General features: G+C 33.9%; 1 protein-coding gene across 7 annotated transcripts in view; it reads left to right on the forward strand.

Moving 5' to 3' along the window:
- The window catches only part of LOC118205610 (death-associated protein kinase dapk-1-like), a 154,050-nt gene that overhangs the window by 103,329 nt on the left and 22,767 nt on the right, over positions 1–27,954 (forward strand). For all 7 annotated transcript variants that reach the window (XM_085811001.1, XM_085810997.1, XM_085811002.1 and 4 more), the window contains 2 exons: positions 4,219–4,481; positions 10,886–11,074. In XM_085811001.1, coding sequence (XP_085667127.1) covers positions 4,219–4,481; positions 10,886–11,074 — 452 coding nt within the window. The remainder of the gene's footprint in view (positions 1–4,218; positions 4,482–10,885; positions 11,075–27,954) is intronic.

Below are 27,954 nucleotides of genomic sequence, written 5' to 3' on the forward strand. Positions count from 1 at the left end.
GAAAACAAACATCGCGGAGAAAATGGCAAAAATTTATTAGTTAATGAAAATATGAAAGTAAAAATTATCCTTCTCTCTATCTTGCTCTCACAAATCATTATGGGAATATCCATTTACAGTTATTAAAGCCTGAAAAAAGCGTTGTCTGCGATGTTATCGTGATGCGATGATTTTGTAGATACTTTATTTATTACCACGATATTTGCGACGACGATGTTTTTAAACTGCGAAGTTTTTGAACCGCTTTATTTTCTACGATGATATTTTGTACCACGATGCTTTAGAACTTCGATGATTTCTCTTTGCGATGTTTTCTCCCGTGATTATGTTTTATAGCACGACGTTTTCGACCGCAATGTTTTTGCTGCGATGTTATCGGCGGACACCGTTCAGCTCCCACCATTGAGATATCCAAATTCACAATATTCAGCATTGAATTACAAATAATATACCACATTCTGTAACAAAATTCTCACCATCTTAATTAATGTATGGAAAATTACCATATGATCCATTAACCGAAAATGAAGATCTATATCCTCCAATTCTCAAGAAGCTCAGAAGAAGAAGAAAAAAAAAATTGCTTAGATCAGGTCTGATGATTATCATAATGTAAACAAGTAAAGATATGACACCAATTTTAAAGCAAGTCATTTAAAACCTGGGGATTTAGTAATGCATAACGGATTTCAATATCCTAACACCAGAAAACTGTCTCCTCCTTTTTCAGGCCTTTACAAAATTCTGAATTTACTTCTGAAACAGATAAAACAGATTCTTAGAAGATGAAAGTACATTTTGCTGTATCCGGCGTTTACACTATGTGTTTACACTATGTTTATCATTCCTTGCGTTATTTCTTAGGGAGGATACGAGCAGTGATGACACACACGCGTTGCCCCTTAGGTATGCTTCCAATATTGAAATTAATTCTTTTAGAAGAATCAACTGAGCCTGCGAACTGGTTCAGTGCTTTACTAGTCACATTTCTCTGGCCGTAGTTTAGCACAATAGCACAAAGTGCTACCACACATACACACACTACACAAATTAATTTTTTACATTATTATTGTAATGTAATGCAAAATTTTAATTCGTTAAATTTGTAATACTTGACTTGAATATACAAGTTATTATCTTAAACTGAATTTTAATCTTTGTATATCTATATTTATATTTCAATTATGTAACACTGAAGAATATTTATTGCCATATTCCGTAATTAATAACCTTGATATATTTATGCAATGCTAAAAGCCTGTTTACCTTGTACGAGAAACGGAGCTTTTTATGTTCAGTTGTATTTAAGCATCTCAGTTATTCGCTTATTCGCTTGCAGAGGAACTGCCCAAACTTCTTATCAAAGTTTATTTTGTTACTTTTCTATATTTAGGTTTTCCTAAAATATATTTTACATTACTTTACAATTAAAAATGTAGATTGTTTTATAATTGGAAAATAACAGTTATTTTTAATAGAATGTCATGGATGTGTAAAAGAAAATTTTGGTTTTATGTTAAACACACTTGACAAAAAACTCACTTTTCGGCAACATTTACACGAAACTGCCAGGAAATTCAATATCTCAATAGCTACTATGCGTCCTCTCCTCACATAGCAATCTGACTATCAACAGTAAACTTGTTTTATACAAGTCCATTCTTAGACTTACTTTACGCCAGTCCGGTATGGGGACAAGCCGCTAAAACCTACATAAAAAAGATCCAAGTTATTCAAAATAGAACCCTTCGTGAAATTATTAATGCACCCTGGTTCGTCCCAAATTCATATATTCACAGAGATCTTCAAATTGATACCATACAAAATTATATCAAAAAACGTTCAACAATTTTTTTCCTTACTGCACTATTACATCCAAACAGCTGTATGAGTTCTTTGCGATGCTCACCTTTTCCTGGAGAAAAACACAAATATCCTTCGGATATTCTTACCTAACACTGTGTTTATTTGAAGTACGTACTACCTTACTGATCCAACTTTTTTTCACATTGCTTGTCTATTTTCATTCATTACATCTTTCTTCGCCGACTGATGGTGGTTAAGTGAAATATCCCATTCTACCATCTCGATTCTTCTTATCATCCTTTTGTTGTTTCAGACGTTCTTTTATCTGATGCAGAGTAAAAGCGCACTGTCACTTTCGCACTGTCTTTCCATTCGACACAAGCAAGCAATACAACAGTCTTTACAAAAGATTTGCAGGAGAAGGACCGTGAAAATTACATTTAGTCAAGCAAAGGTCTTCAAGAACTGTGAACTTTTACAATTTTTTCTTGAAAAAATTTAGGATTTCAAATTTAGGTCATTCCAAATTATTCCAAAAGACTGTTTATGATATTTGGAAAGTAATTTGAAGAACTTCCATTCTGAAAGAAAACGAACTTATAAATTTTTAAAAAATTGGTCTATAGATTTAGTTTAGGTATTATATAATATTTTTTCTAATACTTTTAAATTACATTTTTGTGCCGTTTTGTATGTTTAAGATATGAGGGAGTTCATGAACAACATGGCGAGACATAATGAAACTTAAAGCCTATGTTCTTGAGAAAAGTCAGTTTGTTTCTCATTTAAACATATATTGTATATATTCTATAGATTATTTATCTTTAATAGTAGGAAAGTGACAGTTCACCGCCATGATCTCAAATTTGCAGGCGGTGCGCGCAGGCGGATAGGGAAGGCGGTGCAAGTTCAAAGGCGGAGTACGCAGAGGCTAATGGATAAGTGTTTCAGGATTCTTTATTTAGTGGATGAAACCGGGATTTGACCCTGTGACAAAAGGAGTTTACAGGGTAGTACTATGATTGATTGTTTTAGAGCACTACCCCATGATCTCTAGTCACTTATTGGCAAGGAAAAGGTTAAAAATAAATTATGTTTTTTTAGGATTGTCCCCACCACCACCCGGTGCAATTAATTGTATATCCCTATAAATCTCATGTGTTTGCACCGAATAAGTCAATGAGGTGAAAAGGAGTTGGAATAAATGAGTAATGGGTGATTGAGAATATGTATCGCAAGAATTATGTGTCCAGTAATAAAATTATGTTTTGTCTTGAGCTACGTCTGTATGTAAATTTCATCTTATGTATCTAAGCAGCTATGCTCTAACGATCGAGATACTTAGAGAATTTATTACTTACATCTTGCAGTTTGTCACCGTGCTTCTGGTTTTTTTAATTTGTGCATGTGATTGAGTCCGAATCAAATATGTGATGAATTTTAAATGCGAATATGTGATGAATTTTAAATGCGAATATGCGATGAATTTTAAATGCATCTTTTATTTTATTTTGCATTATCCCTCACTTATCGCTGCTATAAGCGCACAATTCCATTAGGTCTGGAACCGTTTTTTAGTTTGTATTTATTTATTATATATATAATCATTAATATTGATTTTGATAATCTCCTAGGTAATTAAGAGAAAATGCTAAGGTAATGGGAGATTTTTGAAAGTTAAATCTTGGCAAGTGCTGTAAAACTGTAGAAAGCAAAATGTGGAAAATAATAAAACTGAAATATTAAAAATAAAAGAAAAATAGAAAGTATTAAAGTGTAAGATTAATTATTTTTGATGTCATAGAAAGAGCCAGAATTTTCAAGGGAAATTAGTCTCCTTCCATAAAATCACCAATATCGATATATATACATATAGTGTATGCTTTGACTCTCTCTTAATCCTTTCCGTAGACGAATAATTGCACGTGTTGCAGTTTACAAAAGACAGACTGCATATTAAATCATATCAAAATGGTTTCTTTGTCTACTAATGAAATAAATTCTTAAATATAAATATCTAGATACTGACCAATTCCAATAGCGTAGAAGGCATTTTATAATCTGTAATATTTTTATGAAAAAAGTTTAGAAATAGTAATCAGAAGCAGAAGCTATTGTGTCAGATAATGTATAGAATTATTTTCTGAAATACAAGCATCTGATCCACCAAAGGGAATTTCACTACCATTTTCTCTCGACTTTTGTAATGAATATGCATTTGACCTTAGAAATAATTCATTGGTTCCTCATCCATCATTAATCATTCTATTACAAAAATCACAGAACCCCGTCCATTCTTATAATACAAATTATAGCTTAAATTTTAAATATAGTATTGCTACCTTAAGAAATTTTTAACTGAACTTAAAAAACAATACTCTATCAATAGCAAACTGAAGCTTTCTGTTTTAGGTTATTGTGGAAAAAGCGGGAAACCTGCTCGAGTAGCTTTGGTAGCAACCCATGCTGATACTGCCTCTTGCCATCGTGTGGCAGCTACTGGCGAATATGTAAGTTGCGAAGCGACATCCATTTTGCAAACAACTCGACAGAAGTTCGGACAGATGGTGGATCTACACGAGACAGTTTTTGTTTTAGATGCGCATGTAGTTGGTTCACCTGCAATGAAAGCCCTCAAGAGCTACGTGGCCTTCAACAAGGAAAAAGTCACCCAGGTGAATGGACACTATTCATTTTACAGCCAACTCCCTATTGAGTTACTTAAAAAACCCAACCTTACTTTAAAAATGTTAATTTGTATATTGCGAAACTATATAAAAATTACTGTCACATATCATCAGTATAAAACAAAATTTCCTAGAGTAAATATGAAAAGGATAAGAAAAATGCCTGGGATATCACTAGTGATAGCAAATGATGTCTACCAGATAAATTCTGCCGGGAAAAATAGTAGCAAATTTCCTACGCGAATTTGAACTCTGACAATATTTAGGTTCCCCTTGTAAAAACTTGAATGCTTTTATAGTTAGTTTCTTCATTTCTAAGAGGTTTATTCTTCCATCATTCGAAATGTACTCTTTTTGTATTGACATACTGATTTAATTTACGTAAAGAAATGAATTTATTCTTAATATTAAACTCTTTGAAAGTTCAGGTAAATTAAAAGTATTTTTCTGTTAATTGTAATATATTGTTACGAATTTTGTATTTAGTTAGATATTTTTAGTAGAATTAAAATTTTTTTATTTCTCCGTGCAATGCAACACGAGACATATTGTTACGAAATGTCTAGGCGCGGTAAGATAGCTTCTCCGCAAAGCAGTTTTAGGGTTGCCATAAAATTTTTAGTAAAAGAAAAGATTTTAATTTTTCTACTAATAAACTTATTAATTGGAACTCCATCATATCTAAAATCGTTATTGCAAATACTATCATTAAGCAAATTAGCAGAATTAAAAACATTTACACTGAAATAGAAACACAAAAAGAAGAAATTCTAATTCTCATCAAAATTTTAAAGGAAAACGAAATTCCTTTAAAATTTATTAATAATCTATTAAAGAAATCTGGAGTAGTCTACACCCTATAATACTGTTATGAAATGTACAGGCGCGGTAAGAAGCTTCCCCGCAAAGCAAGTTTAGGGTTGCGTAAAATGGCAAAGAAAGACAGGGTTGCCACATTTGGTGAGAAATAGCCCATTTGGTGATATTTGGCGACAAAACTGGCGATATGCCATGGGCGGATGGAGAACCTTCTGGAACGAATTTTTACCGGTTCAGCCCAGAATGTTCTCAAACACAAGCCGAAAGCTAAATAAACCCTGCTGGTTCGCAGTCAGTTAGTGCCTCATCTAGAGTGCGAGTGAGTGTGCCTCGAGAGTGCGAGATAGTTATTGTCTCGAGTTAGTCAGTCCGTGCGGAGTCAATCGAGTTGACAGCCGGGTAGTGAGAGCCGAGTGGCTCGTCGAGTGCATCGAAGAGTCTTTTAGTGTATCGCGGTTAGTGCATCGTCGATAGAGTGTGTTAAGCTCCGGGAACGACTGAACCGAAGAGTCGGGAGCTGTACTCTGTGTCGTCGAGTGCATCGCGAGTTGTAGCGTGGAGAATCTCGAGAGTACGTGGAGTTCCGAGAACGATCGAGCAGAGTCGGGAGCTGTAGTCTGGTGCTTTGCAGTGAAGCTGTCTCCACCGTTATCGCCGGACAGTGTGAAGGCTGTGTCGCTGATGGTTCCAGCGAGTGTATAGTAGATCTTCGACGACTGCAAAACGTGACTTTGGAGCTGTCCTGATTAATATTGGCTAAGTAAAGTACGTTTCGATACTTCATCAAGTGTCGTTGTTATTCACTCCAAATCCCCACGAATCCCGTACGAACGTGAAGGAAGAAAATAACGTAACAACTGGTGTTAGAAGGAAAACGTAACAATATTTTAAGAGAAAGCTACGCCGGAAAAAGTAAAAAAAATACAAGAGCACGTGCATTTAACTTTGAATAAAAGTTTATCTCGGTAATTTACATCTAATTTGAATAAATGTAATTGGCTACTATGTTAGTTGTAACCGTAATTCTACTCTTTTTTTTTAACCTTCCAGATATTGCAAGAACTATCTCGCGCTACCGTTTTACAGAGCCATAGAAAGCCAAAGAGAGAACATCTCAGTTCAGTTGTTGTTTAGTTAGCTGCTGTTATTATTGTTGATCGGAGTAGCTTCCTCTGTGCTGTGAATTACGTTTTAGTTGTTTCAAGGATAGCTACTGATTATATTGCGTAATATTGTGATGTTGTACGAATATCTCTGAGGAAAAATCAAGCGTTTTGCTATATTTCTTTTGATAAGAATACATTTTATTAACCTTTCATTGGAATTGTGCATTCAATCTATTTACGAACCCGTACGCTAGTCTTTTTTCTAACACTTTTTTTTTAACTGTTTGAGGATTTAGCGGGATTTTCAATCGATATTATTCCTGATATTATGCGGTAAATCAGGTGTAGACTGTTATTGTATATATATATAAACTACTTATCAGGAAAATTTTCAAATGTAAGCTTCACCGCAGTTTAGTTTTAAAGATTAAAAACATTCTGTTAAGGTTTCGTTTGATTTGGTTTATTTAGTTATGACTAAATACTCGAGTGCTATCTGCCTAAGAGGAGGAATGATTTCGGAGAGGACTTTGTAATGGAAACTGGCTCATATCTAAATCATTCTATTAAGAATACTGTATTATTAATTAGTTTGACATTTAGTTGGAAATATTTAACATTTTTTACGTATCTTTCTTTTTTTGTCAATACGAGAAGGTCGAAATGAGAACAAATTTTTCTTCAGAATTTTCCACGAAAGTTTTGAGAGCAGTGCTTTTACGGACGTGAAACTCGTCAACTATCATTAGAAGAGACAGGTGAGGAGGTTTCTACAACTGCCGAATATTTTCAATGTCCTCATCCATTCAGGACTGATTCGGGTGACCACACACCTAGTTCATCAACAAGATCTTCGCGTCATAAAATCTTCCGTACCATGGAGAACATTGGATGGTATTAATGCTAGATAGTCATAGCCACTATAGCATTTGACACTCTTTATAACTTATTATGATGCCAATTCCTAGAATCACGAAGACAGACAAACGAGCAACATAGCCCCCATTTCTTATAATATAGTAAATACAAACTCAGGGTTAGAAATAAATCTTTTAATTAAGGTTACATGAAACTTAAAACTATAGCCGAGCATAACTTCCATAACTAGTGGGAAATTCAGGAAAGTTGAATTAAATACTGTGGTCTGAGCCGAATCGTCAGGATTTTCACGAAGCACTGACGGCTAGTAAAGCCCATTAAGCAAATCAGTTGCAAGGAAATTCAACGGAGTGTACTGGTCAGTGTTGGCTGCCAAAGGCTTTCTCTCGGACTTAATCTTCTTGTGAAAGAAAATGCTTAAAAGGGAACTTTCTCTGGATGAAGCACTTCCTCTGCTTGAATAACTTCCTTATGATGGACCCGATCTTGCCGTATCTCATACTTCTTATGTAAAATATTCACCAAAATATATAACGGGAGTGTATCTGATATGAGACAAACTCAAATGAGAATCAAAGTCCTACTAATGATATCCAAGAGCCAGGCTCTTCTTATGCGTTAAAAATAACGTGTGTAGAGATATTCTTCCTGAGCAAAATGATATATTACCACCTACTATTTACAGAAAAATAAAAAATAAAAAAACACCCTACGGGATCTAAGAAGCTGAAAACTGAAAAAAAAAAAAAAATCGCTCCCAGCTGTATCAGAACGATTTTTCTTCCTGAAAAAATGGTATATTACAACCTACATTTAGAGGGGGGGAAAAAGGCCCTTATGATTAATGGGGGGGGGAGATAATCTAATGGATGCGGGGAGGGGTAGTTCTTGGTATCATAGAAAGAGCATGTTTTTTTTATGTTATTTAAAATTTTAAAGCATAAAATATAACTTCAAAAAAGTAAATTTTCATTTTTCAGCTGAGTTACATCTTTTTATAGCATTATGCTAGTTCAGTTACAACATGATACAATTTACGCATGCAGTGTTATATTCTTTTTAACTTTTTTGGCAAAATAATAATATTGAATTTAAATCACTTTCAAAACCTTTTTCACGCATTTTATATATATATGTTCAACTGGGTGATATCATTAGAATGCCTGACATAAATTTTATTTATAAAATTTTTAATTTCTACTGAAATTTTAGAACTCCTTGACTCAAACTAAAAGAACTACATTCAAGCCCCTTTTTACAGATACACATCAAAATTATGCAAAAATAGATTTTAAAAAATGTCATGGGCAGCTACGGGGAAAAATGTCTTACAGGGGCAATATGTACCTCAAATTTCAGGATTTCACCACTGACTTTTTAAATCTCAGTTTTTGTGGTCTTAGGGTCTATAAATTACAATTCATGCAAAATTTTGCCAAAATTCAAAGTCTTTTATATACCGCCTGTGACGATATTTTCGGGAAAAAAAAAAAAAACTGAGATGTCAAGCAAGTTTAATTGGCCAATTATCGTTTGTAGTTTTGCTGAAGTTTGTTAAAAAAACTTTGAAGACTAAAACTTTATAGTCTTGCTGCGCATAATGAATCAAGTCTACATTTTTAGAGTTTAAATTTTAAAGTCTTAAAATTCAATTAACATGTTATTCTTCAACAGAACATTTGAAATTTTTTTAATTAAATTAAAAATTGTTTTGGATGTTTTAAAATTTTACATTAATTTTTTTAATATTATGTAAGCTACAGCGTGATGAGTTAATTTCATAATATTTTATTTATAAAGAAATTAGAATATTTTAAATTGAATGACCTTAAGGTTTTTAGTATTGATAAATATAGTTTAATAAACAATTATCAAATGTTTTGTTTTTATAACAAGATTAAGTTTTTATTAGTGTGATCGGAAAGTAAAGTACTATTTTAAATTCGAAATTTAAGTGCTTTTACGACTATAATTAAAGTGATCCGGCAATCGAAATTTTTATAAGCAATTATCGCCCTTTAAATTTGTCACGGAATAATATAGTTCTAAGAGAACAAAACAAAAATTTCGCAAAAGTTTCCAAAAGATCTGGACAACAAATTAAAATTTCCAGGAGCCTGTTTTTGACCTGTGAAATAAAAAAAAAAAAAAAAAAAAAAACATTTGCTGTCACATATTGGAAAAAAACTCCACACATATTGGAAATTGCTCCTTGGCGGACGGTATAAAATTAAAAATCATGATTATTTTTAAAGGAAAGACGATACCAAAATGTAATTTCCCAGATGGTGTTTTCATCATGTTCAATGAGAAAGGACGGATGGGCGAAAACGGTGCGGAATTGTGGATAAGAAATGTTTTTCAAAAGCGTCCTGTTGACTTAAAGAATCCAGAAAGCCTTATGTTCAGATCTCATTCAGCGGATTAAAAAAAGGCATCGTTTAAAGAGTGTAATAAAGACATTGCAGCTATTCCAGCCGAATTAAAGCCAGCTTTTAGAATTCAAAGAAAATTTTAAACGATAATGGGATTACGTGCATGTTAAAAGGTGAAAACATATTTACAAAAGGAGGCCAAATGCGTCATTCCAGTCTAGAAACAGTGTGTGAAGGGATAAAAGCATGGAATAACATTAAACCCACTATAATTTAAAAGTCATTTAAAAAATGCGGTATTGTATTTAACATTCTAGATGAAATGGAAGATGATTATGTATTTATGAATCAGAGTAACAGCTTTGATGAATGTGAAACGAAATTCGATGATGTACCTAATCATATAACGCAAGAGGAATATGAAGAAAATTATATTAATAAGGGAACATTTGCTACCATATATTTTTCCCTATTTGAAGCTGGCTATTTAAATTCTATTTTGCTTTCCAATCAAACTGGTACTAGGTATTCCATTTGCTTTGAATCGAATTATTAATTACAGCTCGTTAACAAATTAGAAAATTCACGAAAAAGTTATTTATAATCAGAGATATTGTTATTTATAATCACAGTAACGAACTGACAAAAATTCACTTCGAGCTAAAATTTCAAGAACTTAAGACAAGTTCAAAGAGCTATTTGCTCGTGCTGTACATTATCGAAAGCATAGGCCTGTTTACTTGTTTTAAGAATTTAAGGCTGATAGGTGTAATTTCATTTAATATCTTTCCTTGAGAAAAATAAACACATCTTATATAAATAGAACTTGAACCAACATGGAAGAAGAACGATTGACATGTTTTGTTATTTTAAACGATTAAATGACTATAGTGTTTATATATTCAAGTAAAATATTTAAATATTCATTTAAAAATTTTTGGGGAAACAAAATTTTTAATTGCGTTCTTATTGACCCCCTGTCCCTCAATGACTCTCTTTCTCCAGGCCCAACATCGTTCCTTTTCAAATCTCCTCAGCGAATATGCTAGAAAGCTACAAACTAGAATAAATAACCTGCCTGCATTAAAGAAAGCTGTTGTAATTTGCAAATTTATTAGTTGTTTTCTACGAAAACGCGATTTTCTTTGCATTAAATGTACAATGCTTTCTAAGTAGCGAACTTGTTTTTCAATGACTGTTTTTTAAATACAAGGGTCTTCCGAAAAGTACTGGGTTTCTAGAAGCGGTGTGCCTCCAGCTGACATCATGGAGAAAATCTCACACCTCATTTCCTGCTATGTGCTGGAACGAATTTATTGAACTGGTGCATTCTGATGTGAATTCTCTGGCTGGCGAAGAGCACATGAAAGAGTTGATACAACAACTACAGATTATGGGTGAGGTAAGAAAATACTATCTTTCAGAAATGCTATAATTGTAAACAGAACAAAAGAGTCGTTACAAAAGATTTATAAATCAGAATATTAGAAAATGTCGATATTGGAAATATGCAGCTTTATATATGTTAAAAGAAGTAAATCCTCTGAAGTAATCATGTTTGTCTTTAATTTGTATTTATATCTCCCATCGCATTTTTCGTATCTAGCTCATGAACATTTCTGGTCCAAGGAGACTGTGCAAGGACAGATTTAATATATACCGAAATTCGTAATTTTGAAACAATTACGGTAAAAGTAATCATTTCATAAATTACTGCTTTTTCTGAATTTTGTGGTTATGTAGCGTTTAAATTGATTCACGTACGAATCTTGAGTATGAGACGTTCTAATAATGTTGTGTAAATATGTGCTACAAAATCCTTTTAAACAACTTCGCTGTTACTTAACTGAAACCGCGGGGGGGGGAATATTGCTACGAATTTTGCATATATGTAAATAACTCTAGTGAAATTATATATGAAACTGTAGTATTTTTTGTGTAATGTAACATGAAATGCTTGCACGAGACGATGGTCTGCCGGAAAAATAAGATTACAGATTCAAGTCTATTTAACGTTGAAGTAAATGACTATGTCGCTAAATCGGCGAAATGTTCGCCAAGCAGCCTGCGGTTTTGGAAACTAATTTTTGTCGCCAAATTTGACAAGATATCACCAAAAGTCGCTAAACTTGGCGACATTTCGGTTCGGTTTCTGTATAACTGTAATTAGTATTTTGAATGGATTGGATTATTCAGTTATGCAAAGCATACAAAGGCTATCTGTCTAAAGAGAGGGATGGCTTCGTGGAGGACTTTCTAAGGGAAACTGGCTCGTACACACGTAACACTGTAAAAAAAAAATCTGTAAGGTTACTAAGAAAATTCATGGAAACTGGGATGCCATGGGTTATTTGAGTAACAAAAAACAAGTGTATTCTTTGTAACTTTACATGAATTTTGCCTGTAATGGTTACAGATCTTTTTCTTGTATTATCACAGCATATAGTTATGTAAGTAGAACATATTTGTCTCACGTAAAATCCCAAACGATATATCTGTAATGGTTACAGATTATTTGTGTGTAATATTACAGCAAATAATTATGTAAAAAGAACATGTTTTTCTCATGTAAAATCTCAAACGATATATCTGTAATGGTTACAGATTATTTGCGTGTATTATTACAGCAAATAATTATGTAAAAAGAACATGTTTTTCTCATGTAAAATCTCAACAGATATATCTGTAACCGTTACAGGTTATTTGCTTGTATTATTATAGCAAGTTATTATGTGAGTAAAAGATACTTTTCTTACGTAAAATTCCAATGGTTGTATCTGTTTCTGTTATATCTATAGGTTTCAGATTATTTCCTTTTAATATCCCATTAAATAATTGTGTGTATAGAATATATTTTTCATAGATGAAACACTAAAGGATATGTCTATAAAAGTAATAGATTTTGGTACTTTTCCGTTTCACCGGCGCAAATCTCGCCAAGCAGACTTTATTGGCGACAACATACATTATACACACAAAAAATATTTAAAAAATTTTTAGTCCTAAGAATTCTTTTTTTGAAGGCATAAACATTTTAATATCGCTTAAAATTTTATAAAAAGCCAATAAATAAAGACAATAAATTTATAAAAAGACATTAATTTAAGAATTTACTATGATTTCATGGTTCAACATCCTGTTTCGCCGGTTCATATCACGTGACCCCAAGCGATCTCATCTCACGTATGCTACTCTACAAAAATATAATGCTCTCAGTAATTATCTACATTAATTTCAAGTTAAATCTTAATTTGGAACACAAGTTTAAATGCAAGAAATACTTCAATTCGTACGAATAGCTTACTCAGAAATTATGTAAAACTGCAGTGCTTTACTTCGCTAATGCATTCTCATTAGAATTGATGAATTTAACCCTTGACTTTACCTTTTCTATATTTTCGGCTTCGGGTAAGCGCTGTGATTGCATCCTAATTGATTTAATTGCCGAAAATGGCTTTAGACATAAAACTGAACTATCTGAATGAGGTGTAAAAGGTTACCAGCGAGAATATTCCGTTTGGCATCGGTTGTACCATTATTGGCGACTTTATCGCTTGCGCCGGCAAAACGGAAAAGTACCTAGATTTTTTGTCTAAAATGATGCTTAATATAATAAAACATATTGAAATCAATATATTTTGAGTAAAACAATGATATCTGTACGTGTATATATATATACATGCAGATATCATTTTATACAGATATATGCAAATGAAGCATAATAGTTTGGCTTTTTAATTTAGCCAATTTGACCTCAGAATAGCAATAATTTAAAAGATGTGCTTTCAACAGCATTTAGTGTTCTTTTTCAAAAAGTAACATTATTCGGTTGCAGAGTATTTTTGTCTTATGAAGAGAAACTTATGTCTGATATTATTGAAAGGCCTTTCATATTATCATTTTCATTAATTTAAAAGTTCAAATTGATATGCTACTCCTTACATTAAATCACATGTATATCCTTTACATAAAATAATGGAAGGCATCTGGAATTTATATTTGCCCTGTAAAATAGCTGAAAAAAAAAGTATGTTTTAGTGTCAATTAATAAGATATGTTCTAGAACTTTCTTTTTAGTAATTTTAGCTAAAATAGACACATGTTGCTTTAGATTCAACTTATATGAGTAAACGTGTTGCATGTTCATATGACCATATTATTACAGTAAAAGACATTTTGTGAAATATTTCTATGTTCTTCATGTTTCAAAAATATTATATTTTCTCCTTCTAAAAAATTACATTTTCAGTAAATTAAAGAATTCAACATAGCAATGAACTTCATTTTGTTACTACGAGGATTTCAAAATTGTGTTCATACGCTTGAATTACAACGTACAACTAATCTTTTTATTCTTATCTGCACTCAGTGTTTGTCAACAGTCTGCTATTGTTTGAAATAATAGATGGTAACTGCATAACGATTTTACCTTACCTTCAAATAATTTCCTTTGAATTAACAGATAGAAGTCTTTCATTAAAATCCTAATATCATGCTTTTTAAATAAGCATAAAATTTCTCCAACTGACCTTAATTTTTAAAGCCTTGCTTCCATTAAAATTTTTGATGCTTAATACAATTATGCCTTTAACAAATTTGTTTCAAAATTTAATACTTCAGTTTAGCTTAAAATTTAATGCATTTTAATTTTACCTATAATATTTTACAAACATGATATGTAAAATAAATAATCTAAGCTAAATATTTACCATTTAGAAAGTGATACTAAAAAGTATTCCTAGTATTATAAATTTCGAGATTTGTGTGCAAAATTGTGAAATATACATGTGACAACAGAAAACAAACTTTATGCTCTCTTCCTCTATATATTACAGCATGTTAATTAAGAAGTATATTGAATTTATAATTTTATTGTGAAACATTATGAAGCAAATAATATGCTAATTAAATACAGACTTGAAAATAATTTATTACTTAATTCATAAATAAACTTTACATAAAACTTGAAAAAAGAATTAATTAAAAATAACACATTATAACATTTCATAAAAATTCGTTTCGACTGCTTGGAAAAAAGGAATGGTTTTTTTCCCTCTTTGTAAACCATGTCTCCTAAATAAAGAAAAAACATTTCTTTTAAAATCATAATCATGCTCTTAAAAAGCTTATAAAATTATTTTAATAGATGTTTTAGACATGTGCTTATATAACACTTTTAATCATATTTCTTTATAATATCTTAAGTAATTAGGAACAGCTTAAATACTCTAAAAAATCGAATTACAGTGAACCGTCTCATTACGACAAGCTACCTCTGTTACGAAGCGATTGACAATACGAATGCGAAGTTCGAAAGGCGAGTAATAACCCTTGGCGATTCTTGTTCGAACGCTATTTTGTTTCAACGAGTTTGCATCAGTGGTAAATTTGATCTTGATTTTGTATACAAAAATACATGACGATATCTTTCATTTATATTTAATAAAAACACCAAATATATCACAGTAATACACACACGTCGCAACGGCGAACCACAGTTACATAATGTAAAAACACAGAAGAATTCTTTTGGCGCAACAGCGCCCTCTATGCTATGAAAAGTTCCAACACACCCCACCTGTGCTCTATTAAGAGTACACAAAATTTACACATCAATAATATATGTGGATATAATCACAAATAAATATGCACGAATCAATCTTGAAAACAACATTGCAAATTAATACAATACATGACACAAACATATATTATATATAACTTAAAACTTCAAACGGATAGATCAATTGGACGGCAGTGGCGTAAATAAGGGTATGCAAATAATGCCATCGCATAAGGGCCCGAAAGCTTAGGGGGCCGTTGAATGTCCTGCTGAACTACATTTATATGTTTAAACCTAACAGACGATGGATTCTTTTATAAATACTATATATATAATAGAATCCGTCTTCTTTTAAATTTCCAGGGGCCCTCTGCGTCATATGACACAGTTAGGGGGCTCTTGGAAACAGACAACAAAATAAAAAAAAAAAAAAAAAAAACAAAAAAAAAAAACTGAATTCAATGTTACATACACCAAAATTCCAACTAAATACAAAGCAAAAAAGTTCTATGCTTTTATTTTGATTTACTTCTAGAGGAGAGCTTTCGCCGCCCAGGTGGTATAGCGGCTAGCGGCGCTGGCTGCCGTGCTGAAGGGCCCGGTTTCGAATCCCGGAGATGGGAAGGCATGAATGTTTGTAGCATCGGTGCGGCATGGCCGCAATCTAAATATGCGGCGAGTCGAAAGTCCTCTCGCGTGGTTTGGCAGAAAGGAAGACCTTCGGAACATAACAATTAAAAATGTACCAGAAAATATTTCGGCATGAAATCACTGAAGAAGGCGAACTATCTGAGAATAGGTGACGAAAGGTCAGACAATATTCCAACTGCTCTTAGAGATGTAAAAAATGAAAGATATTCATCCGATTTTGGTCATTATCCAGAAATTCTTACAAAGAATAAGAAAGAACTTATTTTAAATTTTGGCCTTTGTAGCCAAAAGATATCGATTTTCCCCAAAATAAAGGCAGGAGATTATTTTCTTCTGTTGATTATACAGTGGTTAATAACTTCGTTTTAGAGACAGATTTTGCTTTGTTATTCACTTGAACTTAACAAAGACTATTGCGAACCATGTTGGTTAATTTCAAATAAGGACAGATGTGGTCGACAGGAATACAGCACTGGCAAACGTTACCCATAAGAAAAACAAAAAGCGCGAGAGAAGTTCTCATCATATCGCAAACTGTATTGAAAAGAAAAATTTAGAAGCAAATGACAGTATTGCTCAAATATGGAAAAAATCTCTAAAAGATGAAATAAACTTCAGTTAGTTTAAAAGAGATTACATCCAGATAACTTTAGTAAAAAGTAACAATGGTTACATACACAGCTAATTTTTTACCTGATGTTAAATTATTGGAAGAATATGACGTTGTGATGAATGACGTTGTAGAGACACTAGGAATTTTTTGAAAGCAGGAGAGATGGCAAATGAGAAAAACCCTCGCCGGGAATCGTACCACGGACCTCTCGAATACGCGTCAAGCGTACTGATCACTACACCACGTAGGCATGCCAAGAAGGTGGGGAAAATACCTTACATACTCCCTTTTAAGGGGCGACTGAAGGTTAGGGGACCCAATCACCAAGTCCTGGTGGTGGAGAATCATCATACACCACCATTTTTAGTTCGGGTGCCACTGTAGAAACATTACTTTTTTTTGTTTGAAAGCGGGAGAGATGAAAAATGAGCAATGCCCTCGCCGGGACTCGAAACAGGGACATCTCGATACGCGCCGAATGTGCTGATCCCTACATCACAAAGGCATGCCAAGAAGGCGGGAGAAATACCTTACAACGTTATAAAAATGCTCTCAAGCACTATTAAATATTTGAATTCCGATACATAAAATGAGTTAAATGATTGTTTAAGTAGTATTTGTTTGAAAACAAAGCTTTTGGATGAAATTAAAAATTCTCTTTTTTATTTCTTTGTACGAATATCGTGTACAAAATAATCGTAATCACAAAAATCTTCGGTTATCATATTTCAATGGAAATATCCATTCTGACCGTTCCCGAATCCATCTGGGGCCCACCAGCGGCCGAGCAGTAAAGTCGCTAAACACTGGTAGTTCGGTCCGAGGTTCGAATCCCCCGAACGGCCTAGCTGCATGAGCCTTCGTAGTTTTCCCCATGTGTAACGTGTATACGAACCAGTTTCCCTTAGAAAGACCTCCACGAAGGCATCCCTTGAGGCTTTGCCGTAATCGCACAAAACAAACCGAATCAATTTTGTGGGGGGGGGCGTTACGTCTGTACGTACAGAAATAATCTTTTATTCTAAAATGGATTCAAAAGGGATTTTTTCCTCGACACTTGTATGTTTGCATGTACGTACGTATGTATGCACATAGATGTATATATATGCATCGCTTAACTCAAAAAACGATTAGCCGTAGAGCGTTAAAATTTTGCACATGGGGCTACTATAATAGCCATTTGTGAATTTCTCTTTTTTATTGCTTTAGGCAGTGTACATCTACATATATATCACCCCTTTACCCGGGCATTTATTTTCAAAATCGTTGGTCATAGTCATATCTGCCCATTACAGAAGTGTTTTAAATGACGAAAAATGTTTTGGTTGTGCTAAATTAAAAAAAAAAAAAAAAATATTATTTTCGACAAATAACGAAAATTTTCATTCGGTCTCCCAGTTCCTATACTTGGGAAAGATTTCTACTCATTATGAAAAAATAAATTAGAAGAAGTTTGACTCCCGTGCGACAAAAACTGACCGGGATATTTAATTCAAAATTTACAATTTTTGATGACATTTTCAACTTGCCTTGAGGGATCGAATAATTAAGTTAAAATTATTCGAGGAAATAACTTTAAATGAAATGAAGCAAAAAGTGTGTATAATTTAATAGGCGATACAAGGAAGTCATGTGTGTCCATATCAGATTTTTAACTATTAATCCTAATCTTATAAAAATCATTATCAAAATGTTGGCTATTGAAAACCTCGAATTTTTTGGAGGGGGCCGGTTAGTACTGTAAATTTATTAGGGAGCCAAGTATTTTTTTTTTTGGGGGGGGGGGCATTGGAGCCCTTGAGTTCTAGTTACGCCACTGTTGGACGAGTCTTCGATAAAGTCCTTGAGAAGTACGAATCAAACATGAACGCACATACCCATCCCTACCTTTATAAACTTCTTCTATAATTCCAATAGGCCATAAAAATTTTGATTTCGTCGACCCCTCCAGCAATACAATCTCACCCTTTTTAAGATTCCTTTCAGGAGATGGATTTAGAAAAGTATGCGCAGACCGTAATTCGAGGAGATAGATAATTCGAGGAAATTCCACGTTTTCCAAATTTGTTTCAAAAGATTAGTTTGATATAGTTTTCTCCTAGTTAAAGTCTGCCAGTTCAATGGTTCATTCCTGAAAAGGTCGGCGAAATGTACAGGATAAGAAATATTTTCTTGCCCTGGAAACAAGAAATGGGCAGGTGTAAGAGCTTCTGGCTCTTTTATTTCATTGTGGACATAAGTAAGAGGTCTATGATTTAGAACTAACTCAATTTCTGATAGAATAGTCATCATTTCCTCAAAGTTAAGAAGAGTTCTTCCGAGAATCTTTCTCAAAGGATCTTTGATACTTTTCATAAGCCTTTCATAAAAACCACCCCACCAAGGCGCGTGAGGCGCAATATATTTCCAAGTTATGCCATTTATTGATATGAAATCTTTCAATTTTGAATCTATTATAATTTTTAAAAATTCTTTAAGAATTTCATTAGTGGCTCTAAAGCTCTTAGCATTGTCGGAAATGACAGGTGACAGGTGACGGAGGACGAGGACGCCTGGTGTTTAACAGAGGTAAACAGGCATATGTCCCGCGCCCTCCCCTATCTACCGGGGGTTTATTGAGATCTTAAAAGATTTATTACATTGCCATACAGGGGCAGATGAGAGATACATTGGCTATTTATATTGTATTACAGATTTTAGGTTTGCAAGGTATACGTTACATAACATACTGGTTACACATTAAAAAAAAGAAAAAAAAAAAGAAAAAAAATTATTAACAACACATACATGACATGACACATAAATACTATTAATAAAGAAGGTACATGCGCTTAGCAGAAGGAAGATACTGTATTTCCTTAGATGCAGAGGAGTACTTACATTCACTTAAGACCCTGAATTAGTGGGGTTGGCATAGGTCTTGCCCCAGGGCGGTTATCTGGCTGATTATTCTGCAGATGGTATTCACTGTGCCTTTGTTATTAACGATGAATCGTTTGAAGGCTGTTTGGTTGTCTGCTGGCAAGTGGAGGTGATTATCCTCCGTGAGCGGGCATTCAAAGATGTAATGGTCTGGAGTTCCGAGCGACCCACAGACGCACAAGCCTGTATGAGAGATACCAAATCGCTCAAAATAGGTGGGAAAGGGCCCGTGCCCCGAGATGTAATTAGTGATGGGAGGTATGGAGTATTGGCGCTCCATTTTCACTCTAGGCAGAAATAAATTGGTTCTGCGACCCGTATCACAGGTCTCCCATTCAACTTGCCACTTCTGCAGACCTTTTTCCTTAAGAGTTCTCTTGAGATACGAGGGTGGCGCTGGAATAGTTACCATCTGTGCAGCTATGTTGCTTGCTGCCTCCTTTGCCAGTTGGTCAGCTGTCTCGTTATCCTCGTTGTTAACGTGTGCCTTAGTCCATATTAAATTTACAATTAGTTGAGGATGTGATTGTAGAATATTCTGGAGGTCCGCTACCAATGGGGAGGTGTGGTTATGGTTGACTAGGGCGAATAGCGTTGACATGCTATCTGTAAACAACATTGCATCGGTGATCCCGCTGTCAATTGCATGCTGAATCGCAGTGGTAATGGCTGTGACTTCAGCCTGGAATGTACTGTTTATTGGTTGAAGATGCCCCTTCCACTCGATTTCCTTGCATCCTCCGTGGTACAGGACGAAGGCACTACCTGTACCCTCGTCGAGCTTGGATCCATCTGTATAGTATTGCATTGGGTACCGTGGATCCTGTATTGTAATTTGCTCGCCACTTCTGCTGACGTGAATCCTTATATTTCTTCCCTTGTGCGCAGGGTGCGTCTCCAGGGCATTCCTTGGATGCTCATACTGAACTGGACTATAAGTGTTTCCGCAGAAGGTAGCTTCCTTCTTTAAATGGATAACAGTAGCGTAAGCAGCTTCAGTTTCTGCGCGTATGTGCAGTGGCATTAGACCTGTCGGAAATGACAACTTTACTACAATTTCCTCTCCTAGCTAAAAATCTCCTTAATGACAAAATAAAATTTTTTGTTGACATATTTGTGATTAATTCTATGTGCACAGCTCTAGTAACACTGCATGTAAATAATGTTATATAAGCCTTTTGAGGCGAATCCTTTCCTGATTTTATTAAAATTGGGCCAGTGAAATCTATGCCAGTTACAGTAAAAGGTGGGTTTTTAGTAATTCTACTTTTAGGTAGTTGACTAGTTATTTGTTTAGCTGGTTTCAACTTATACTTTCGACAAATTAGGCAGTTACCTAATACTCTTTTTATAATTTGTCTACCTCGTGGAATCCAAAATCTAGACCTAATTTTGGCTAGTGTAAATGTAACTCCACCATGAAAAATTTTATTATGTTCTCAAATAATAATTAACTCTGTAAATTTAGACTGCTTAGGAAGAAGCATAGGGTGAGCTTTATCCTTTGTAAATGCTCCTTCTTCTAATCTTCCTTTTATGCTCAATACACCACAACTGTAGAGAAATGGGGCTAAATTCGAAAGTGGAGAGTTTTTAGGAATAGACTTACCATTTTTATGGTTTTGTAATTCTAAGTTGAACTCTATGTTTTGCTCATGTTTTATCCAGTCTATTTCAGCATTTTGAAGTTCTTCTGCTGTGAGGGTACCTGCAATCGTTTGTCGTTTTTGAAGTTTATTAACAAACCGTTTAACTAGTGCAGTTACTCTTAGTACTTTTAACAAACAACTATATTTCCTTAAATCTAAAATAAATTTCGAATTTTCTACCAAACAGTTATTTTGCACTGTACTTTCAAATTCGTTTTTTAGCTCTAAGTCTTCGTCTATAGATTTTAGGTTCTCTCTTTCAGTAGACCAGTATTCAGGTGACTGGCTTAGCCACGGTGGATCGTGCCACCAAAGATGGTTTGTAGCTAAAGTTGCTGCAGAAATTCCTCCGGACAAAATATCTGCAGGGTTATGCAGGGCAATGAGCCCAATTATTGGTATCTGATAAAGATTGAATTTCTTCTATTCTAATTTTTACGAAAGTTTTGTATTTACTAGATTGTCCCTTAATCCAACATAACGTAATCATCGAGTCGGTCCAAAAATAACTAGAAGTATTAAATTTAAGACATTTACTTACTTGATGGACCAATCTTGCGGACAATAAAGCTCCCATATCCAGTCTTGGTAATGTAAATATTTCAGAGGAGCTACACGACTTTTAGAACAAATAAAACTGATACTTATCCTCCCATCTTCAGATATACCTCTTAAATACAACAAAGTTCCATAGGCTAAAAGAGATGAATCTGAAAAAGAATGAATTTCAAATGAAATAAATTTACAGTTCAAATTTGAAAAATAACATCTAGGAATCTGGAGATCTTCTAAGTGTTCGACTTCACTGCACCACAACTGCCACTTGTGATCCAGTGACGATGGAAGTTTGTTATCCCAGTCTATGTCATGACTCCACAGTTCTTGTAGAATGCACTTCAGCTTTATGATGAAAGGCCCAAGAAATCCGATAGGATCATAAATACGACCCACTACTCGAAGAATAAACCTTTTCGAAGCAGTTCCGTTCTTGACAAACTTTGATAATTCTTTTACGTTGAAAGATATACTGTCTGCATCTGGATCCCAAACTAGACCCAACACCTTGGATGGTGAGTCAAGTCCCGTACTTGAGCTCTTTTCTTCATCGATGTCAAACTCAGCATCTTTCCACAGCTTACGCAGTTCAATGGAATTGGTTTTCCATTTTCGTAATATCATGCCACATTTTTGAGAATTTCTACACTTTCAGTCGTAATTTTCAAAGCCGCTTGCAAGTCTTCGCCTCCAATCAAATCGTCGACATAAAACCATTCTGATAGTAATTTGCAAGTATCAGGAAATTCTTGTTTACATTTATCAAAATGATATTTCAGAGTTGCAGCTAATAAATATGGACTTGGTTTTAATCCAAATAAAACTCTACTAAAGTTCATTTCTTGATATGAATTAGAACCGATATCATCAGTCCTGAAGAATCTAGTAAATTTTCTATCACTAGGATCGATCAAAATTTGTAGATACGCTTGCTTTATATCCGCTGTGAAGGCGATTGTATTTTGTCGAAACTTTAAAATCATTTCAAATAGATTTGGAAACAAGTTTAGTCCTTTAAATAAACAGCCATTAATTGAAAGTCGTCCTCCTTCATGAGAAGAACCATCAAACACGATTCGAAGACGACTAGTAGATTTGTCCTCGCGAACGACCGCGTGGTGGGGTAAATAGAATGACTGCTCAGAATATGACACTTCAATATCTGACGACGAATTCTCAATGATACCTTCCCTACGATAATCATCAATTACCCTTTTATAATCCTCATAAAAAGTTGTATCATTTCTAAATCTCCTAACCAGACCATCGAAACGTTTCCGAGCCACTTCTCTATTATTTGCTAAATTTCTCCTGCATACCTGGTTTCCATGGCAACTTTACACAATACCTTCCATCTACGAACCCAATAGAATTATTAAATTCATCAAGTATCTCCTGTTCCACTAAAGTCAAACACTCCGCTTCCTTGTTTTCAATACCTAAACTTTCCAGTTCCCAGAAACGCCTGAGTTCAGCTGACACAGTGCTTTGATCACTCAAAACTAAGTTTACAGCAGCCGTTTTACTCATATCACCACAATTTCCCTGCAAGGACCATCCAAGTTCAGTATTTACAGCTACCAAAGACGTATTTAACCTTTCAAAACCTTTTGTCAAATTCCAATAAAAATCTATACCTATTAACAAGGAAATTTCATTATCATCTGACGCTTGATTATATCCCCACGTTAAAGTTAATCCCTTGGCTTCCATTTCAGCTCTTGTGCTCTCATTCGGCAAATTAATCGCAGCCCTCGAAATTCCATCTATTTCCAACGTCTGTATTACGACTTCATTTCCATCTAAAATATTTCGCAATCTCACTTCAACTTTGCGACATGTTTGCAAACAAGGATCCTTTGCTCCAAATGAATAAATCTTTAATGTTTCTGACCCTAGACATTTTAATCCCAAATTCATAGATACATTTCTTTTAATAAAACTTTTTTCACTACCGTTATCAAACATTGCAGTAACTATTGTAATGTATTTTGCAGTAATTTACAAAACAGACAATCTTCTTAGTAGAACATAAATTTTATTTCTAGTTCACGGTGATGGACAAATTTTATACAATTCTTAAGAGGCAAAATTTTTATACTACTCCTAGCTGGTAAAAATCTACAGAAATCTAATCTTTTAAAAAAATATCTCACGTTGCTGAGTAACGGTTTAATACAAATATGGCGTTGCCCCTTCAACAATAATTATATTTATTTATTAAATAACAAGATATTACAACCTCTCCCCCCTCCAGATAAACTTTAATTTATATTTTTATAAATTAATGTTTACGGTTTTTTTTTTTTCGTTTTTTTTTTCAAAACAACAATATCAGCACAATATAGAATTGAAATACAAGATATAACATAATAAGATACACTGAGGAAGAGAGGAAGGAACAAAATATTCTTTTATCTATATAGAGAAACAAATTATTTAATCAGGCCAGGGAGTACGACTTAATGAGTCTACATTTTTATGGTTTTTACAACTTCGATGAACGATCGTGTAATTGTAGGGTTGTAGTACTAGTGCCCATCTCATAAGTCGTGGATTTAAACTCACATTATTTTTGAGCCAAACTAAGGGATTATGATCGGTCATGATGAAGAATTTAGTATGCCCGTCTAAATAACATTGAAGCTTCTTTACTGCAAATATTATGGCGGCGCATTCCTTTTCTGTCGTAGAGTACTTTTTTTCAGTTTCTGTAAACTTCTTACTGAGGTATAATACTGAATGTTCATTGTCTCGTTCATCTTTTTGAGCTAAAATGACACCCATACCAGAGTCTGAAACATCAGTTTGCAAAATAAACTCCTTATTGAAATCAAGTGAGTGTGACAGAAGCTTTTGTGGCAGTTTTTCTTCTTCAACAACTTGCTCTTGTCCGTTTAGTTTCTTTAAAAACTTCTCCTTGACTTGCATCTCAACTCCAGAACTTGACAATTCATCTGGAACTTTTAATTGAGAATCGTTTAATTTTGTCAGTTCTTTCTTTTCAGATAGTTTTTGCTTGTTGCGAGATGAACCTTTGTTCTTATCTGTTACTTGCATTCTCATTGAATGTGGCAACTTTGAGTATCCTCTATCATGTTTATGCCTCTTTGCTAAGTTTTCTGACGCGAGCTTATATTCTGAATGTATTTTTAATTTCTCAGCTTTAGAAGCACCTTCATGAGTTCTTTTATAAGAGTTTCTTTGATCTGCTGCTAACGAACTGTCAAACACATCTTTACTTTTTGGAGAAGAAGGAATTGGGGAACTTGTAGATGAATAATCATACACATGATCCATAGAAGATGAATCGCCAGGTAAATAAGGTGAGTCAACTTCCATATAAATAACTTCAGTTTTCTCATCAAGAGATGAACGCTTAGATTGTTTGTCAGATTTCTGTGAAGCATTGATAGGAGCTTGACTTTTAGGAGGGTGAGTATTGACCAAATTACCTTGAGTTTTAGTAATATTATTTGTTTGGTTCTGTATCAAAGATGTATAGTTCTGCATTTGATCCCTATATTTTTCAGGAATAACAATTAATTCCCTTTCATTTCCCTTTTTATCTATTTTCTTTTTCGCAAACAACCCGTTTTCTTTTTCTTTGAAATCATTTGTGTTGCTGAAATTTTTGCTTTTAGCTTCTCTAAGCAATGAGGCTAGATCTCTACTTTGATTCTGAGATTCAATTAATTCCTTAGAATTAACATTAATTACTTTCTTTATTTCTTTGTCTTTCTCATCAGCTTGCATTAAAATATCTTCATCAGTCTCAATAACAGACAGTGCTTCTGGTTTTCCCATTTTAGTGTCTCTACTTCGATCTTCTTCACGAGATCGTTTTATTTGAGATCGTGTCAAAACCGCATTTATCTTTTCTAAATTTAAGAATTGTTTATTTCTGAACAACTGGGCAGTTTTGTTACCCAATACGTATCTGCCAGGATCATTTGTAACAACGGCTGCATTTGTCTTTATATGACCAAGTTCGCAATTAATTTCAACTTCCGCTAACGATAGACACACTAAATGGTCATTTAAAAGATATTGCACCCAGACATGTTCTCCAGTCATTTTTGCGTTATCTATGTATTTTCGAGAAATAATATCTATTGTGTCTCCTGTGTCTCGAAGAATAGGTATTTCATACCCATTAACTAAACCGTTAATTGTATATGTCTTTAACAAATCATCATTCGAAAATACACAATTTACCTTTTCATTTGGTTTTAAGCGAAGACACTGAGGCTTAAAATGTTCGTATGATCCACACTCGAAACAACGTGGTCGATATCTTTTGTCATATAAATTTTCTTGGTTTTTGTTTTGGACCTGATTCCTTTGCTGATGATCTTTCTTGTATTTTGAATCATCCCATCTATCAGAATGCTTAAAATGAGGCGGATGCTCTATTATTTTCACAAAATTATCATAACGCGGTTTAAATGATCCTTTGTTAATTTTCTCAGTCTGATTGGCAGTAAATTTCGGTTTTATTGTTTTTTTCACATCTTCAAAATCTTCAATTTTCTTAACCATTTCAGTAGGTGAAATTATGGCTGTCCATTGATCCATAAAATGTTCTTTGAAATCAGGAGAAGTACGCTTTTTTATTTGATCAACCAGCATGAGATTTTTTAGCTGTTCAAAATTTTTAATGTTTAATCCGTTAAGCCATCCTTCTAAATAATTCTTTAATTGATAGTAGAAATCATACCAAGTACTTTCAGTAGATTTTTGGTGTTTATTAAATAGTTGTCGACACTCAATTTAAATCGTTGTAACAGTAAAGTTTTTACATATTCATACTTTTTCGCGTCCTCTTCCGGTTCTCTAGCAATAAGCTGAACAATGTCAGGAGGCAGCAAAGAAATAAGTTGAGTCACTTGATTTTCAGCAGGTATATTCACTATTTTAGCTTGACGCTCAAATAACACCAGAAATAAACTTATTTCATCTTCTTTAGGGTTGAAACGTGGCATGACATCGTGAATTCTGATTTTTAAAGGCTGCTAAGGTAACTGCGTAGTTTCTACCGGCTGTGATGTTGCAGCTTTTGCTTCCAACTGAAGGCTTTAATTCGCTCTTCTCTTTCAAGCTCTTCTTTTCTTTCGCGTTCCTTTTCTCTTTCTTCTCTTTCGCGTTCCTTTTCTCTTTCTTCTCTTTCGCGTTCTTTTTCTCTTTCTTCCCTTTCGCGTTCTTCTCTTCTTTCTCTTTCTTCTCTTTCGCGTTCTTCTTTTATTTTCCTTTCTTCTCTAATTGCAGCCAGTAGTTCTCGAGTAAATTCCTCATCATAATCGGGACTTTCAGTAATCAGTTTATGCAATTGAGCAATCTTAAATTCAGGTTTCACGGTTAAACCTAACTCTTCTGCTAGTACTTTAAAATCCTTTTTTTTACTCCTAGCTAAGAATGACATGTTGACACAAGTTACCTTTATTAGGCTTCCTTTTGAAATTGAATCTAAAAGATCGTACTTGTACTAAAAATGTATAATTTCTGGCGAGACTTAATTTCTCAAATACGAAATTCACAATAACCATATGGAGAGAATTATTTAAACAACTTTGCCAGGTTGGCACAAAATACTATAATACTACGTCGGGTTGACGTTTTAACTCACTATTCACAAGCCTCGTTAGCTATAACTATATAAACACCTTTGCCAGTTAGGCAATACAATGGAATTTTACCAACGTCAGTTTGACGACTTTACTATCTATCTCCACGCCTGGTTGGCGATAACAAAAACAATTTTTGCCAGTTTGGCAATACAACTTTTAGAATATACAATCTCTAATACGCCGGGAGGACGTTACTATCTACCACACGCCTGGATGGCGAGAACTAAGAAAAAATCTTTGCCAATTCAGCAGTATAATCAAATCACACTACGTCAGTTTGACGTTATTACTTATTTTTCACGCGCCTGCTTGGGAACAAATTCAAAACACAGCTAGCAGTTCTTTTTTTTATATAAACGCCGGGATGGCTTACACATATCAATTATCAACATAAATTTTCAATACAAATAAAAGTAAAGCATAAATAATAATTTTAAAATACTTCTTACCACAAATACCAATTATAAGTTTAAGCTGAATATTTTTAGCGTCAGTTATTTTAAACAAAATCTTACACGATAAACTATAATTCTGAAACAAAGTATTAAAATTCAATAAAAGCTTTTTTAAGAAAACCAAAAGTTAATCTTATCTTCAGAGATCAGCAGTATCCTGTTTTGACAGATTTTTGCTCGGACGAAAGTTATAGAACCACAGAAGATAACTTTTGAATGATCTGCTTCAAATCTGGCTTTAAAACGGCAG

Source organism: Stegodyphus dumicola, chromosome 2 (genome assembly GCF_044657685.1).
Source record: "Stegodyphus dumicola isolate Sdum_Otavi_A_Nest chromosome 2, ASM4465768v1".
NCBI classification, from domain to species: Eukaryota; Metazoa; Arthropoda; class Arachnida; order Araneae; family Eresidae; genus Stegodyphus; species Stegodyphus dumicola.